At 41.1% G+C, this 18,768-nt stretch overlaps 1 protein-coding gene across 1 annotated transcript in view; it reads right to left on the bottom strand.

Annotated features, from left to right (window-relative positions):
- Positions 1-704: 704 nt before the first annotated feature.
- LOC106941227 (G-protein coupled receptor 126-like) overlaps positions 705-18,768 on the bottom strand; it is a 38,830-nt gene continuing 20,766 nt past the window's right edge. Inside the window, exons 16-28 of the mRNA XM_015024172.1 lie at positions 18,567-18,732; positions 18,202-18,345; positions 18,008-18,124; positions 17,240-17,285; positions 16,988-17,094; positions 16,378-16,505; positions 16,020-16,291; positions 14,626-14,716; positions 14,272-14,422; positions 14,000-14,132; positions 13,490-13,591; positions 11,525-11,680; positions 705-3,232 (exon numbers count right to left, since the gene is read on the bottom strand). Of these exons, the coding sequence (XP_014879658.1) occupies positions 3,021-3,232; positions 11,525-11,680; positions 13,490-13,591; positions 14,000-14,132; positions 14,272-14,422; positions 14,626-14,716; positions 16,020-16,291; positions 16,378-16,505; positions 16,988-17,094; positions 17,240-17,285; positions 18,008-18,124; positions 18,202-18,345; positions 18,567-18,732 (1,825 nt within the window). The 3' untranslated portion in view covers positions 705-3,020. The remainder of the gene's footprint in view (positions 3,233-11,524; positions 11,681-13,489; positions 13,592-13,999; positions 14,133-14,271; positions 14,423-14,625; positions 14,717-16,019; positions 16,292-16,377; positions 16,506-16,987; positions 17,095-17,239; positions 17,286-18,007; positions 18,125-18,201; positions 18,346-18,566; positions 18,733-18,768) is intronic.

Below are 18,768 nucleotides of genomic sequence, written 5' to 3'. Positions count from 1 at the left end.
AGACAAAAAAACCCGAACCTGAACTAGTCGGGGTCCACTGTAGCGTCATTAAATATCCAAAATCTTTATTTTTAATGTTGTTTTTGCAGCCAAAGCTGCAGGGGCGATGTTATCCTGTTTCCAGTTATCAGACTTCAGGAAAGGGTTTTCCATGTGAATATTTGGCTTATTTGGTGAAAGTCATAGAAAAGCAGAACATGACCCTTTAAAGGTACCACTAGCTTAAACCGGTGCCAACACACAGAGGGACCGGGATGGGATTTCACTTGTGCTGCTAAACCTTTTACAGTTTTCCCCAAAAACAATGTTCTTGGGTTTCCTCCCTCTTCCAGTGGGAAATATCATAAAACTGGCTCACTGAGATGGGCGAAATGAACCTTTTAATTCTTAGAGACTGTGGTCAATGTTTAAGCCAGACACAAAACAGGTTCCTGATTCTAAGATTGATTGAGTTTATTTATTCCTTCTGCTTCATAGACATTGAAAATTACAAGAAAATGAGTTTTTATGTGCAGCTCTGTGGAAAACTCCCCACTGATTCCTCATTTTTCATACTTTTTGCAGAGACATCACTGTTTATCACCCTAAAACATTTCTTTCCACGTTCAAGCTGCCAGATTTAAAACTAACCTGGCAGGAGAAGCAAAGACTGACTGAGCCTCCGTTTGCGTTTGGTCGGGCTTTCTTTTTGTATTTCTCAAATGTAAAATGAAGCAGCATAAAGGTGGAAAAAGTCTGCTTATGTAACAATAAAGTGTATTTATTTAATCTTCACCCAAACAGCTGCAGAGAGAAATCAAAGATCAGTTTCCTAACAACACAGAAGTCTAATCTGGACCAAGTCCGTTTGGTCTTTCCCGTCTCATCCGTTCTGCACTCGGAGCTTCACAACGATCCGGACTGCAGCTTCCTGCATCCACACACAGAATGAGGCACATCGAACAGAGAGATCACTATTTACAGAGGATATGGCTCCACAAACAAACATCACAGTATTAAAAAAGACAACAGAACATAACAGCCCATTTCTCTCCGGCTCTTTCCCTTTTTACAGTCCGGCGGTTACATGATACAGTAGGATCGCATCAGCGTCTCTGACCACCCTATAGCTCCAAACTGAAGCACCTCGTCATCCTGGAGACGCGTGGATGTGGAAAACTGGGAGGTTTTATGGGTCGTTTCTAACTTAGGGTTTGTTCCTGTGACTTGACGTGTCTCAAACTGATTCCAGGAGGGTTTCTGTGCTCTGCAGAGTTTGCAAAAGATCATTTGGTTCTAGTGAACACTCAGGAAGCAAAATTCACCCAAAGTATTCTGTCTTTGGTGAGGCTGAAGCTACATCAGAGTGAAAACTGCTGCCATATTTTGCTCTTTATAGCTTATTCTGTGTGTATAAACAGATTATTAAAGTGATGATTAACATTCCTCTCTTTGAGTTTAAATGGAAAAGGTTTTTGTCTGCATGAGCAGCGGAGCTTCAGTCCTGAATGAATCCAGGAGGCATCATGTGGTCACTGCCAGATGTTTCCATAACACTTAAAGACATACTTACTGCCAGAAAATAACTTATACAATACGGAAATATGTCACCATATTAACCACCATTTAGCTCTCAACCACTCAGGAAATACAGAAAAGATTTTTTGTATTACAGCTGCAATAGTAAATAAAACACATGCAGTCAAAAATGACCAGCAGTAGTTTGGGTTATTTAGCTGGTAAATAATTTCATCATGTTATGCATTTATTTATAAATGTCACAGCTTCAAATCAAATATACTGAGCTAGATATTCAGCTTACCAACTACATACTTAACTAAATATTTAGCTTACAGGTGGCTTCATGTTGTCTAAAATCAAGCATTTACCCTGGTAACTATAAATGCTTAGCTTGAAGCTAAATACTCAGCTTGCTGAACATTTTGTTTGGAGCTAAATATTTAGTTGGTTGACTAAATGTTAAATATTTAGTTTTAAGCAGTGAATAAATGACTGAACAACATGGTGAACTTGTGAGTGAAATAATGTTTTTCTCCAGTTTGGCTTTATAAACCAAACTGTTGCTGTTCAGTTTTGACAGTGTGACTTTACAAACGGCACCATAAGTCCATGTCGCCTACATTTAAATCAGTTAAGCTGCTACAGTATTGGTGGTTTGACGACTGTTTAAATGATTTATAGTCTTTTATTGAGCTGATTTTGTGTGGAATATATAAGAGAAGAAAGTCTAAACGTTCATGGCTAAATAAGGTCCAGATATTTATTTCTAATTCATGATCTCAGTCTCATCTCAGTCAGATTTATGTAAATATTTATTATAATTAAAGTCCACCACCAACAACCACCAGGAAAGACCCTCCATGCAGAAAGCAGGAGCCCTCAGCTGTGGACTCCCACCAAGCATTTTGAAAAATAACTTTTTTGCTTCTTACGGTTTGCAGCTGTTATATTTTTAATAATTTATTTTGCAACAGCCAGTTGTTTCTCTGGCCTTGAGACACTTTGCTCGTTTGGTCATCAGAAAATCTTCTGTGTTGCATTAAAGCTGGTTTGGGGAATTATTGAATTATTGATTCTGTCATAATTTATAGAAATTTTGAGGACAGGACTAGATTTTAATGTCACTGATTCTGTTTTAATGAGCTGAACTTGAACAAATTTCTCAATCTAAATGATTTCCACATTGTAAAACTCCTACTACTTATACAATACCAAACAAACACATATAACACAAGAAAACAATAAAATAAAACATGTTCCTTAAGATTGTAGGTGCGTAATAGGACGGCGGAAAGGCTGATCCGTTTTCCTGGACGGAAAAGGAAACGTTCCAGAAGACGTTCCCGGTCAGATCTGCAAAGATTCCCCAAGCTCCTTTAGATTCAGAACAATCTCCTCTGGCAACAACAGAGGAGCCTTAAACGCCTGAAGATGTTCCAGAACGAGGCGCATCCCAGGCTGAAAGCGAGTCGTGAATATTTACAAAGAGAAAAGGTCTTCCAGAAGCTGGAGCTGCAGCTCTAGAGCCGGGTGCAGTTGGCGAAACTGTCGGACATGATGATGTTTTTGTAGAAGTTGTCGGTGCGCGTGGAGCAGTAATCTCTCACCTTGTCAATCATCTGACTGACAGGAAGGATGGAGGAGGAGGAGGAAGACGAGTTAGGCTCCACATCCGAGGAGGAAGAGGATGAGGAGACACACTTGGGGCTGGTCTGGTTGGAGAAACATTTGTCTGCAGAGAAAGACGGAAACAAGACAGTTAGGAAGCAAATGTAAAAGCAGGGCAACGAGAATCACAAACCTGAAATAAACGTATAATTTAAAGAGCTATTCCACTAAAAAAGACACATCACGGTCTAAATTATCATAAAATCTATGCTTTCAAAATCAACCAGCAGTAAAGAAAGATCAGGAATGTGACTGAGGTCAGGATGTGTGAAAGAAACAGAACAGATGAGCAGAGATGTGCAGTGATGCTGTGCTTCACCCATGAAGCAGGAAGTAACATTCCCACTGGGAACGTTTCCACTGTTATGCAAGAAAATATGAAAAACCGCAAATCAGATCATGGCTCTCATTTAGGAGTCATCAGAAAGAAAACCTCTGGTTCTCACGTGTTTCGTGTTTTTTGCCTGCTTTCTGATGCTTAGGGTCTCAGACTCATGCAATACCTCAGACCACCACCAGGTGAAGAAAGAAACCGAAGGGTAATGAAGAACCACAAGTTAGTCTAAAATACTTGTTTCTGGATTGTGGGAAGAAAACCAGAGGAAACTGTGATAACATGCTGACCTCTAAGAGAAACTCTGTGGATCAGACCAGGAGGCAGTGAACAAATGATCAGCAATATAAGATCTGCATGTTGAAAGTGAAATAATCAGTCAGTGGGACCAGTGCTTTTAATCCATTTGGCTAAAAACAAGCCCATGCATCTTGCTGAAAACATATTTAAGCTACTTTTGAGTCATTTAAGTTTGCTAAGATATTTGCACTAAAAACTAAACCAAAATACCGCCATTTGAAAACTGGCCTAGTAAAAGCTGACTAGCTTACCACAAACCAGTTTGGTTGTTGCTTTTCTTTTAGAAAAATTCCCTCCTAAATGTGGCTTGTTGGTTTGAAGCCTTTGTTCTTCCAGAAGGGTCCAGTCCTGGAAGGTTTTGGAACCAGCAGATGAAACAGCCGAGCCAAGAGAAGCAGGCCTGCGTCGTGTCAAAGCTCAACAACAGCAGCCATTCTCATATTTGCTTTTCATTTTCCAGCTCCCAGAGCCGGTGAATGTACGGAGACAGAGGGATTACACCTCAGCCCCTCCGGGCTGCATGGGAAGCAGAGGATGGGTGTACACCATCAACAAGGAGTGTCAGAGGAATAAATTCTCTCTGCTGAACAGTTCTGATCAAACCGCCAGTAAAAACACGAGGAAAATGTTTTGGAACAGACTCTTTAACTCTTGTGAAAACCTTAAGAGCTTCTTTTTGTCTGAAGGAATGTTCTCGGCTCCACACGACACAGCTGGGGTCAGAGTTCACGTATGAAGCTAACAGACCGTTTCTACCGTCAAACAGAAATGGAAATGATGTGCTGCTGAAGGTGTAGGGGGTTCGTCCGGTAACCAGTAGGTTGACATCTTGGTCACGTTGCTGATGTGTAATTGGGCAAAACGCTTCATCTGCTGTCTGAACCTTAACTGGAGTCATAATCATGACCAAGAGGACAGGATTTCAGACAGAAGACAGGTCAGGAAGCAGACTGGGTGCCGTCATTTGAGTTATTAGGGGTCATTTTTATGAGTCCAAAAACCCTCAATGCATCTTTTCTGGTTTGAGTTACAGCATAACTCATTAGGTCATTGACTTAAACTAACCACCGGAACACAAAGATTCAGACTCATCTATCGATTCTCATCTAGTTAGGAAATAAACTCTTTAATTTAAAATATGCCCCACGTTTTATTTGATTCAAACAAAATTAAAACTGGCTTAAGAAGAATTACATGAAACAACTGGAATTGACAAGTTTTTGCACACAAAACTTATTTTTAATCAGCAGAGTGTCTACAAGTTTTATTTTCACAGTAGAAAGGAAACAGGTTTTTAGATTAAGAGAAGCTGATTTTTTTGTTTTATTTTAATAAAAAGAGAGTTTGTGGTTCTTCCCTGTCATGTGGCCTGAAAGGCAACGTTTGGCTCCAAAGGATTTCACCCCAGTGAGATCGTCCGTAAGGGTTTGTGTGCTTTTGTTCTTTAACTATTAGAACCGTATTAGAGGATTCTAACAGTTGATAGATTTTAATAGTTCTTGTGGTCTGAGTCCATCGAAAACATCCTGTAGGAAAATGTGAAGCCAATCAAGACATTTTGGTTGGATACATGCATAAACAGGAGACCAGGTGCCAAAGTCAACATGATTATTGGGTGAATTTCAGCAGAAAACTCATTAGCATTCTCCATCTGTTTGCGTCTGTCTGAATTCGTACTAATAATGCTAAGTGAATGCATACCGGATCAACACCAGCTGCCTTTTCAGGTTTACATTTCTTGGGAATTTGTTGTACAACAGGTGCCAAAGCAGTCAAGCTTAACATACGCATCTCCGGCCAAACCAAGCACATTTAGTGTTCGCTAGGCCTCTTCCACTGCCAGCGTGACGCTGTCATACAGGCAGGGACTCAGTCAGAATCCTGCTGTGCAGAGAAAGACTTTGTTGGCAGCGGAGAAGGAGATCTGCTGAACAAAGTCTTTACATTTACCTCAGAGGTCCGAATGCCACGCCCAGTTCAAAGGGTTAAAGGCCTGAATCAGAACATTTGTAGCAGTTTTTATTGGATTAGGAAATTGTGGCTTGTGAAAAAATGGTGTGATACTGGAAAACAAAAGCAGAATTTATGAATTTAGGAAGGCCTATACTGTTTATTTGCTGCAGTTTGCACAAACTTACAAAATGTGACCAACAGGTTCAGCTTCGGCATCAGAATTTGACAAACATGAAAACGTGAATCCATGCTGGGACATTTCATCAGAACTTGTAAAAACTGAGCGATATTTAACAGCTCCAGCCATGTGAGCGTCGTTGTAGAAAACATCCATCCGTCTGTTCATCTGTTTCCCTTTAAAGCACTTTGAACTCAAAGAAACGTCTTCCGACTTGTTGATCACAGCGTACCAGGGCCGCAGCGACATCAACATTTACTGGACTCTGATTCAGCTGAAGCTCCTCAGATATAGCAGGGAAACGAGGCCCACATGTGTGCAGATCTCTGATCATGTAACAGAACGTGTTTTTAATCAGAACCATTAGGACATCAGATCAGACTGTCCTTCATGCCTCAAATGTGACGAACTGCACAAAGAAGGATAACCTGGTTCTGCTTTACTGTGGGATCAGCCAAAAAGCTGACATGAGAACAGGAAGGCAGCACACTACAGAGTTTGATTAAAATGATTTGAAAAACATTAAATGAGCAATGTTTTTCAGTCTGTGTCCCCGGACTGTTGATCTGCAAGACTTCTGGAGACATTTTTTCATTCCCATCGCTGCCAACAAAACGACAGAGGCGGCGGTTGGAAAGTTTTCCTGGTCGTGCTTGGAAGTTAATCAGGTGTTACTTCCAAAATTGTTGAGTGTTATTCCAGTGTGCTCATCTGTGGTTTACGAGGTTTAATCTGCGAAGTGGCTGAACGTTGACAGGTCTCCCATCCATGTGGAAACGGTAACAGGCCTCTGTGAATGTCCGACCGTAGATCAGCTAACAGATCTATACGTTACAACTCTGGTCAAACGGGACGAGCGACTCTGTCATAATGTGAGTTTTTTCCTCCCAGGCGACCCAAAATGAGACAAATAGCAGCTAATTTGGCTACAAGAGAAACTTCTTCCTCATGATATGGATTGATCCAGCCTTAGGATTCCCAACAAACTCATCCTCAGAGATGCAAAGGAGTTTTCAGAGCAGATTTGGTATCTACTCTATTTGGAAAATTGTGGGAAAATGTCCAAAGATTGCATACCTGAACTATGGTAATGGTATTTACGTCAAAGTGCATTGAGAATCACAATAATACATCTTTTCAGGTTTGGAAACTCCTTTGGATCCCCTAGAACGAGCTGCAGCGTTTCGGTGGGAAAGGAAAATCAGAGAAACGCAGAGCTGCAAATGAACAATGAGGGGCAACGAGGGATGGGAAATGTAAAAATCTTGATCTCACTTATTGATTCTCATTGAGTTAGGAAATAAGCTCTTTAATTTAAAACATGGACAAAATCAAAGCGGGTTTAAAAAATGAGAATAAAATAAGAATTCCTCATAAACGGTTTTTGTGCAGACGGATTTGCATGTTTGTCTTTTCAGGGTGTCTCCACCTGTGGATAAAGTCCCTCTCTAATTGTATTTATTGTCATTTATTTCACATTTCACATTTTTGTGGTTCTGGGTCTCAGCATTACACTTTTACCCAAAACCATTCAGGTACATTTAAAATGTAGGGAAGAGGAAACTGACTGCACACAAAAAGCGGTGCATCCTGTTATTTACACATCAGAACACAGTTAATACATGTAGTATTTTTGGTACTAATTGCTTGCCGTATAGTTTCTCGCCACCTGACACCCTCCAAGGATAACAGATTATTTATTGAGGCAGAAACTTTAAGGTGTTCAGGTTCTTCCAAGTGAAAGTCATCAGGTTGATGGAGCTGCGGTGTGGAAATGAAGATGTTCCGCGCTGGAAGAGAAGCTTCCTGAGACACTGACTACGAGAAAACATCACTTAGCTCCAGAGGACCAGGAAGGTGCTGACCCGGTCTCCATGTTCTCCTACTTCAACCCAACTGTGTATTTGTGGAATGTGTTGGACAAACAAGCCTCTTCCAGCCCACCTGGTGATAAAAATCAGATACTGAGACTCGGGTGTTAATCTGTTATTTCTGACTGTTGTGTGGCGATGCAGTGAAAAGGAAGCCCACCGTGTGAGCTGCCAAACCAGCGGCGAGCCGAGCTGGACTCGCTTCCTGTGCTGTAAAAATGCCAAACTAAAGACAAAATAGGAATTAAATCCTTCCCAGCTGTACAAACCGAAGAATTGTTCAAAACTGTCAGAAATTAAATCTTCTTACTTCACTCACGTCCACGATTAGCCAATAAAAGTGTTCTGGAAAGGCACACAGAGCCAAATGAAGGTTAGTGAAATTTATCACTGATAAATTACACCTATTGTGGGCGAAACAAAAATTATATGTTCATTTGCATGAGGAATCTGTTTAGAGAAACTTAGATAATGATAAAAACTTAATGCAAAGAAATACAACCATCTGTGCTCACTTAAAGTCCAGCTGAACTCACAAGCGGCCGCTAATTTCAGCTGTCAGACATGAAGTGGGAAAGATTTTAGAAGAGGTTAGAAACTCATCCACAGGTTTAATGGTCTGTAAAAACAGATGGACACGTTTTGAAGTTAAAGCACACATTACTTTCTGCTTGAAACACTTTGCTCCTGTCAACTGAGTGGATTTGGTGATTATTCCTTAGGTTGTACCAATAAAACCCAAAGTACAAAGAGGTGGTGCAAAGTGTACCAGAAAGGAACTCAAATAGCAAAAATAACCTCCATTAAATCAATAAATATCAGAAAATTTGGAAATTACACCGCTTGGTTTTGGTCCTACTAGTACCCCACAATATTTATCCCAAATTAAACATCCTCAGTAACTTTAAATTGACTGGAAGGTTTTAATAAACTCCCAAATCTCTGTTTGTCTTCAGTAAAACCAGGAAAGGCAGGCAGGCTGAATATCTGTAGGCAGCAACCAACGACTTAAAGAAGATTTTTGTTTTGTTCTCATTGTAAGAGAATCCGATTTTATGACTTCATGAAATCATTTCTGCCAGCAAGATGTCAGTTAGAGCCTTATTTTGCAGTATTACATCATGTTTCATTACTGGTCCAAATGCAAACAAATAAAAGTGAACACAGTTTAATTAAAGTTTTATGATAATAACTTACGGATCATAATCAAGAATCTGAGTCTGTCTTCGTTTTAGGCTCGTTTGTCAGATTAACAGCAACTTTGGAAAATTCTCAGTTAAAAGAACTTTTGGGTCACAACAATTAAAATTAAACATTTTAATTTAAATAATGACAGATTTTTGTTAAAAAATAAGTTGTGAATCATTTTAGATTCAAAACACAAAATTGGTCCCAGATCTGTCCTTTTTAAAGAAATGTTTACAGTTTCCTATATTTTATCGTGAGAAATGTTTTGGTCTGTTCTGATGTACCCGTCTACTTTATGTAAAAAATATTAAAGTATCAAAGACAAAAAATTAATATTTATTGTAAAAAAGATTTTTTAAACTTTAAAGTTAGAATGAACTCATCTACAGCAACATTTCAGACTAAAGTTTAGCTGTTTATCTGCGAGCTGCGTTACGGTTTGGCGGCTCATGAAAGAATCGTAGAAATGATTGAAATGCTGCAGCTTTGGTGGAGTTTGGAGAACAGATGTTTCATGTGATTCCAGCCAATGAGAGCCAGATCAATTCACTCCCACTGGAGTTTATTTCATCCCAACATATAAACAATGTTTGACGTCTTTCACATTTGGTGTTAATTCCAAACAGCAAACCCACATGATCAGTGACTGACTGATACGAAGCACATTAGGCTGTTATTAAGAATCCATAACAGCAAACTATTGAGAGGAAACCAAAGCACACCACACATGTTAGCAGAGATGCAGACTGGCAGTGGGCGTTTGTTTCTGCATCCTGGGACGCTCTGAGCGGGTGGAGTTTGGTTTTCAAACCCTTCAAAGCGTCTCGGGTTGGAAACAGTGTGACATCACAGCGAGCAGACAATCACAACACACTCAGCGGGCGGCATTTTCCCAAAACGTCTGATTCAGGACTTTTCATCCTGTGAAAAGGTGAATCTGAGGATTTGCATAATTCAGATTCACTCAGAGGCGTTTTGGGAAACCTGAAGCGGATCACATGACATCATCTTTACCTCTGCAGGTGGTTTCCTCCTGTTAATGCTTTGATGAGCTCTCTACACACCAGACACAGACACACACACATGAGAACTTGCAACAAAATGAACAGAACAATGACTGTTTGCACACACAGTCTGGAAACAGGGACTCAGGCAGCCTGGTTCCGATTTGATTGTTCTTAACAATCATCTACTTACAAAGGAACAACTGCTGTGATTTTTCCACTAATTCTAGCGTGGTACAACGAACAAACTAGAGGAAATAAAAGGCTTAATTTATCATTAGCAAAGTTTACTAGTTAACAGCGTTAATGGACGTCCAAAGAGGCTGTTTGTCTCAGAACAATGAGATGTGGGTGTTGGTATTCTGCCTCAGCAGACAAAAGACCTCATAGTTAGGACTTTCCAGATGGCACCTAAGAAACAGGAAAACGGCGAGGATTGATATTTACAGTGGAGAAACAAAAGGATGATGTGCTGGATCAGACTAAACTGGACTGAGAACAAGACTGAGTGGAAACGGTTTTAATCGGATTAATAATTCAATGCGGATGGGGAGAATAAATGGGACTCATAGAGGGAAGCAGTTGTGACGACTGCTGAGGAAGATGAGTGGGATGAAAAGAGAGCCAAGAATAACGAAGAGGATGAGTGGGATAAAACAGATGAAGAATAGAAACCAGAAAACATTGGATGAAAGAGGGATTATATAAAATATGATGGGAGGGATGATTGGGATGAACAGGTTGAAAAAACATTAAGGAATACGATCAAGTTGGGTCACAGAGGATGAGTGGGATGAAGCATTTTAAGGAGAAGAGAGAAAGGTGACATAAGGTGACAGAAGAAGGAACAGAACGAATCCGAGTCCTTAAGGATGATGAAGAGGATGAGCGGGATGAAAAGAATGATGAGCGGAAAGAACGGAAAGAAAAATCTGTCAATGACAAATATGACGATGATAAAAATGACAAGGAGGATAAAAGGGTTGAAAAATGGGCTGCATGTTGTGATTAATGATGAGAAAAATGAGTGGATGAAGAGGAAAAGAATAATGAGGAGGATGAGTGGGATGATTCACTGCCGGATCTTATTCCCTGGCCTTTTTCCTTCTGATACAGTTTCTGACCGACTTTGGTTGAAGCCCCCATGCATCGTGTGTAAAATTATTTTTCTTACAAGGTTTAATTTTCTGTTTCTGACATTTTATTTTTGTAAAACACGATCGGTTATAAAGACTAGACAGAAAAGCAGAAACGTCCCCCCAATAGGACTCTACAAAGATTGGTAAACTATTGTTCACTGTAGCTTTAAAGACCAAAGTCCGACTGTGTGAACTTTGATTCCTTCCCTTGTTTCCAGACCTTAAGGTTGAAGGAAAAACTCTTTTATATCTGAGCTCATTTTCTCACAGCAAGACGTTCATTTAGTAAACTACTGTGTTCAGAGTTGTTCCAGGTTCTTACAGTCCTGTTTGATCTGTCAAGCATGAAAACACTTTCATGTGGGGTTCTCATTAGCCAGGCGTCTCACCTGTGTTCCTGTTTCGCTTGGAGAACGGTGTCAGTGTGGCTTTAGCCTTGGAGGTCCAGTTGATGGTGCTGGAGCCGAAGGAGCTGGAGGACAGCGACTTGGCCAGGTTGTCTGAGCTCACCTTCTTCGTGTTGTTGGTGGCCGTTTTACTCCAGTCTGCAGGAGGCAAACAGAACCAGTAAGCCACATCAGGTGATTACCTGGAGTAGAAATGATTTTTCCAGGCACATGGAGCCAATTTATAGCATAATCAAGTAACTGTGTAACCTTCAATTGTTCTAAAAGTGATATGTATGTCAAATATGACTTCCTGATTTCACAAATTGAAAGTGGGGCTCTGTCTCTTTAAAAACTCCAGGAAGTCATCACAACATGGCTCCTCTATTTACCCTTTAGCAATGTTTTTACCAGCGTTTCACTGAGAATCAGCTCCTATAATGAGCTCAGTTCCACCTGGTGTTTGCTAATTGCTGCTGGCTAGTCTGAAGGAGCTGAGTGGGGAGGGCAGATGGACGCTGCAGTTCTGAGGAGGAGCTGCTGTGTCCACTCAGGCATTTTGGACAGCTGACTCGTTGCCATGGAGATTAAAGGATTTCTCAAACATGTATGAATGAATTAAGGTAAAACTTCAGGTATGATGGTGATGAGTGAATTAATTTATAACATGATGTAAAGCTCAAAAAAGTTGATTTTTCACAATGCTGTCCCTTTAAGGGTGTTGACTTTGGGGTTGTGTGCAAAATGAAACATTTCTGTGTAAATGTGTCTGATTCTTGGAGCGGTCCTCTTTCTCTGGTTACAGTACAGGTCGGTTGGCGTCTGCGTCGTTCAGGTCCCCGATCGACAAACACAACAAATATCGAGGCTCCGCCCACTTCAGTGGAAGCTTCAGTTTGTCTTGGCTTTTGTTTCCAGATTTTTGTCAACCATCTAATTCTGTTGGTCTGCAGACTGAATGCTTCCTGGCCACATTAATCATCAATTACCCATAACTCTATTGAAACAGATCAATATCCAGGTGGTTAGGTACGGTGGGAGATCTGTGATGCTTTGGGTCTGTTTCTCCTCCAAAAGAGAGAACATTGTTACAGTCCATGAAACCTGCAAACTGCAGCATATATTGAATAAAAACCAGACGGAATCTGAAATTTGAAGATGGAAACATAAGTCTCCAGACCCAAATCCTCAAAGAAAAGAGTGGAGAGAAGAGAAGGAGAGAGAGCAGGACTCTCCAGAGACGTCCTGAAAGAGTTTGTCCTGAAGTTGCTGGTTTGATCCCGGCTCCCTGGGCAAGGCGTTTCATCTGCACCGGCGGCGCCCGGCAGCCAGGCTTCTGTCAGGCAGCTGTAGCTACTATCCAGTAGCTCACCCCCAGCACCGTGTGAATGAGACGTAGAGTGAAGTACTTTGGGGTCATGTTCAAGTACAGGCCGTTTACCGTTTACCTTGATCAAAGATCAAAGATCCCTCTCTCTGTGTGCTCCAGTTTTGGACAAATTGAGTCAATGAGTGGAAAGTTTCGGTAATGTGGAAACAGCTTTTGTTTTACGTCCAGCTGAGACGCCCAACAGGTCGTTGTTAACTTCGCTGTGTTCATCCCACACACAGGCAGGACAGGAACACGACCGTGATCCTGGCTGAAGGAGGTTTTCCTCATTTCTAAGGCGATGACACACAAAGTTCATAAGGAATTTTTACAGTATGAAGTCAAACTTCATGTTGGATGTTCACAGAGTGTTGAGTACAGCGTCCTCAGATTGACTGCACCTGGAGGACATTCCTCTCCCTGAGAGACGGCTGCGTTTTATCTGCTTTTATTAGCTGCAGAGCCGAGGTGACTTAGGTTTTATTAAACTGTCCTTCCTTTGTTTTTCTCACAGCTCTGTGAACCTGGCAGCAGCAAGGCAGACAAATCCGAAGGGCTTCCTGTGGGGAAGAGAGGCAGGTAGACGGACGGACGGATACCTGAGTTTTCTGAGAGCCTGTAGGGGCCACAGCAGAGGTATCTTCTCCACTGCTTCTGCACGTTTTCCTTCAGAGCGCAGTGGAAGATAAATATGAAGAGACCTGAGAGGAGATGAGATCAGGCAAGAACATTTCAGGTTGAAACTTTTATGAAGCGACTTTTTATCATGTCTGCTGAACATTAAGCAAATTTTAGCCTGAATAAATGAGGAGGAGCTGCAGTACAATCTGAACAACCAGATTATAAAAATAAGATATTTTTTCACATGAGACCAAAGAGCCAAAAGATCTCACTGGATGGATGAATGGATGGATGGATGAATGGATGGATGGATGGATGGATGGATGGATGAATGGATGGATGATCAAACTTGAGCCACTGAAATCCCCTCAGATTAAAATAATTTTTTCCTCCCTCATTTGAACCCTGAATGTTTAGATGCTCTAAAGTCATGAGCCGTCGGTTCGGTTCGGTTCGGTTCGGAGGTAACGGCCGTCTGGACTCAGGACCTTGCAGGGAGTTGAAGATGGTGAACAGGTAGGTGAAGGTCAGGTAGACGGGTCCCCAGGCGAACAGAGCGAAGCCCCAGGTCATCCCGAGCAGGAAGGTGAGGCTCACCACGCTCCGCAGGTTCCTGAGAATCTGGACCACAGTGGAGGATTTAACAATTTAAACATTTCAAATGAAACCTTCAAAGACATCCTGGACACATTAATCTCATCACCAAAAGCTGATTTGACTGAAAAATGTTCAGATTTATGTTAAAACATTGAGCACGGACCTCTTCTCGCAGGGTGCGGTTGCTGCGTTTGCCGTTGCGGCCGCAGATCTGCATCATCACCACGATGAACATGGCCACGTTGAGCAGGAACATCAGGCAGAAATAACCAACGCAGGTTGTGTAGAAAACGCTCTTCTCCTTGATCCAACACCTGAGAGGAAACATGCAGGACAGGAAACATCTGCTAAGTCTGTGGCTGCTGCAGTGAAGTCCCACCGTGGTTTACCTTCAGTAACATTCAAGTTTAGAGGAAACAATAACTTCTACAGCGATAAAAACTTCATTTAAATGTTCATTTACAACACACTCTGGATTTTACCAGACAGGTTACAACTCCAAATATGGTGGTCTTACATCATTGCTGAATCATCGGTGTGGTTATTCAAGACGCCGTAATAGTCTTTATTCGCCGTGACAACGATTCCCACCAGCACTGCAGGTAAACCTGGAAGAAAGCGCAGAGGAAAACTTTTACTGTTTAGGATCTCTGGATGAGTTTCTGACGCCGGCCTGATTGATGCATCGCCTCCATCCTAAACTCTGTTTTTCTCCCATCGTCTTCTGGATGTTTTTGGAGAAGCTCAAAGTGAACAAATCCTTCCTCCCCTGATGTTTTGGTGAATGCAAATAACTCAGAGCCTAAAAGCTTTCAGTTGACAGTTTGGGCTCCTCCATCCACTCTGTGCTGGTCCATCCATCTATTTCTGCTTTTCAGCTTGCAGTGCATCCCATAAAAGGCCTTCCCCAGTTTCTAATGTTTCCAGTTGTTCTTCCAACTTTTAGACATTCCTGCATTGATGATATGGAGCCATGAAAAGATCCAGGTGTCATTCGTCCTAATCTTTCTGCAAAACGTCTCAGCTGTCCAGCAGAACAGGTTCCTGTTGCAGTTCAGGTTTCTGAACTCTGCAGTGCAGAAGACATCTCCTCTTCTTCGCTGTTGGAATGCCAGGTTTTAAACTCATATTTTTAGATTTATCCATTAATTTTTTAAATGCAAAGCAAAAGTTTTTCTATTTATGAATTTATAGGAGAACATGGGAAATGAAAAACGCAGACGGATGTTTATCAGTGATGTCCAAAGTCGGTCCTCAGAAGCCGAAATCCTGCATGTTTCAGGTCTTTTCCTGATTCACCTGAAACAGGTGAAGGTTCAGAAACAGGCCTGGAGGAACCAGGACTGGACCGGGCCACTCAGGGATCAGGTCAAAGCTGAACTGGCCTCTTCATCCAAGAGTTTAGAAACAGTTTAAATGTGTTTTTCTTTGTATGAGACTTTCAGTGACAAATTTATACCTTTAACAGAAAATTTCAGGTTAGAAATAAATGTTTTTCTTTTATTAGCCTGTGATTTTTTGCTGTCATTTTAATGTCAGTAGAACAACACATCTTTACCAACTCTACTGAAAAACAGACAGTCACACTCAGTTAAAATGGAATAAATATAGTTCACAGTTTTTAAGGCAGTTCTGGAAAGAAAACTACTAATAGCTGCGTTTCCATTAACCACATAGTTATACTAATATGAAATATAAAATACATTTGGTTAACAAAAATACATCAGTTTAGAAAACAAAGCAGTTTCTTGCTAAGTTTTTGCGCTAGCATGAGGGGGCTTTTTTTATTTTCGCACACGGCATAAAAGGTTTGGACGTCATATAACTCCAAGAATCAGCACCGGTTGGTCATATCTCAACTTTCAATGAGTTGTAAATGAACCATAATCCTATAAAACACAAAGCGCTCACCCCATCCCACGATGCAGAACTTGAGGATGTATCTGCGTATGTAGGTGTTGAAGACTTTGACCAGAGCGATGTACATGTGCACCGACTCCAGGCCCATCCAGGTGAAGGACGTCAGCAGGAAGTAGTGCAACAGGACGGCTGCAGAGATGCACAGCCCCTCGCTGTAGACCATACTGGCGAGCCAACCGTCCAACAGGAACACGATGTTGAGGAACAGCAGCGACGTGCTCAGGTTCATCAGGATCTTTGACGGATAATCCCGTCGCAGTTTCCTGGGAGGATGGAAAAAAGGACGTTTAGTTGATTCTCTGAATGGTGGTTATAACTCCAACCACTGAATCACAGCGGCTGGACTCACTCGAAGGCGATGTAGGTGAGGAGCGTGGCAGCCGAGCAGATGGCCGAGATGCCGCAGCCAATGTAGGACAGGAACGTCAGGACCTTCTTGTTCTCTGGATCGATTCTAAAGGAAGTCTGGGAAATGTCCTGCAGGGAATCAGAGACACAGAAAACTCTTCAGGATTTCTTTTCACTGCTGGTTTATTTTCCAGGCTCGACTTGGAACACAAACAGAACCTGATCTGCCTTTGTGAGTTTAGTTGTTTTGCTCATTATTTTTAGAAACATTTCTTAACTAAAACACTTTCATGGTAGGTTTGGACATTGAGATGTTTTTCCACCTTTGCTTGAACCAAAACACTGAGTTTGAGACATTAAATGACCTCCAGAATCCACTTGAATGTTCTCAAACGTCATCACAGGCCAGGAAAATGAAAGATGTGATTTTGTTTTCAGAATGAAGTCTGAGGTTAGCCGACGATAAGATTTATATGCTCACAACGTTAACTCTGACCTCTGACTCCCAGCAGGACTTTTCTTTTTGTTTGTTATGTTTATGTTTGTTTGAGGAAACAGCTGTGAATGTGAACAGCGACGTCTGATGGATCCCAGTCTGTGATGCGTCTCACCATCAGGATGCCGAAGTGGGTCAGGTGGTTGCAGAGGCAGATGGTCCTGCTGGAGGTCGATTCTTTAGAAACGCTGCAGCCGCGGTTATTCCAGCCTCCATCGCCCCCTGGTGGCGGTCAAACAGATTAAAGCTGTTGATTAATTTATCATTGTTACATAAAATTATATACATATATTTGAATATTTCAGAACAACCTTGTGACCTGAAGCAGAAAAGAAACTGCAGGATAAAACTGAAGTGACAGACTCACTGTTCATGCTGAAGTCCCAGAAAACACATTTTCTACGCGACGACCCCTGATAGGAAACAGGAAGAAACAGCTCAACAAAAAAATTACATAAAAAATAGAATAACATTTTCATTTATGCTCCAAACCTGAAGGGAAAAATATCTGAAAAAACACACTGAGAGAGAATATTGATAAATAAAAAAGAGTTGAATTTAAATTAAAAAAGAGAAAATAATAATTTTAAAAATTAGATGAGACATTAAAATCAAACCAGAAAAATTACTGAAGAAATAAAAGAAAGTATATTTTAGGAATTTAACTTGAAAATATTCACAATGATTAAATCAATCACCTGAAATATAAAACTGAACAAAAAAAATCCCAGCAAAATTATAAATTCTGATTGAATGAAATAAAAACCAAAACTGATCCATTATTAATTAAAATAAACAATAAGTGCATAAAATTAAAAATAGACAAAAAGAATACACATTCAGCTCTAATAACATAAATAAAGTATAGAAAAGCAAAACAAACAAAAACAATATCTGAGAATAAAATAAAGGCAACTAGCATGAACATAATTAAAACACCAACAATGGAATAAAATACAAATTTAAATTAATTCTAATAACTCAAATTTTGTAGCCAACTGGTTCAGAATATAATATTTGCAAAAAAGAAAAAAATCACAAGAAATATTTAAAATGATAAAAGTATAAACAGGGTAAAAAATAAAGAAACATAAAGTAAAAATAATTGCAGTAAGTAAATGACAAATAAATGCACCTGATCAGACAGATGTGCGATCTCGATCTTCACCGGATCCTGCAGGTCCGTGATGGAAATGTTCCCGACGCTGCTGGCCACCACGTAGCTGTTCAGAGACAAACCTTTCTGCTCTTTCTGGGGACGAAACACAGAGACGCGTGACCTGCTGCTCCCCTCATCCTCACCGATGAAGCTCAGCCCTGCCATCCTACCATGAAGAGGCTGGGGCTGCTGAAGAACATGAAGTTGATCCTGGACAGAGACGAGCGGCTGAAAACGTCCGCAGAGACTCCGGAGAGCAGCGAGGCGGGAAGCGTGACCTGAGCCAACGGGTTGGCTGTCCGGTCGAACTCGATCTGACACAGGAAGGACTCAGTTCAGCTGATTGGTTTCATTTAACAGGGACAGAAATACAATAAAAACAACATATAAACCTATTTTAAGAGGCTTTTCTCATTATGTTGGTTTAGAAGAAAGAAAACAAAAGAGGATTTTGCTAATTAAAAACAGAAATCAGCACTTTGGAAGAGGATTGATGAGGAGAACGTGCTCTTCCTGCGGGGACTGGCCCAGTTACCTGGGGGTCAGTGGAGTTTGGAGGGAAGAAGGCGCTGAATGACGTCCCGTTGAACGATCTGGAGTCGAGCGCCAGGACGCCCAGAGCCAGGTTTTTAGAGTTGATGTGCACCGACGCACCATCAAACTCCACCTTCTTAGCCAGTTCGTCCACAGCTTTCAGAGCTCTGGAGGAGAAAAGGTAAAATCTGAGTTTCCTCAGC

The sequence above is a fragment of the Poecilia latipinna genome, unplaced genomic scaffold (assembly GCF_001443285.1).
Source record: "Poecilia latipinna isolate Pla-1442-1.1 unplaced genomic scaffold, P_latipinna-1.0 Scaffold3558, whole genome shotgun sequence".
Taxonomy (NCBI): domain Eukaryota; kingdom Metazoa; phylum Chordata; class Actinopteri; order Cyprinodontiformes; family Poeciliidae; genus Poecilia; species Poecilia latipinna.
Note: the sequence above shows the minus strand (reverse complement) of the source record. Positions and strands in the feature narration are given on the sequence as shown.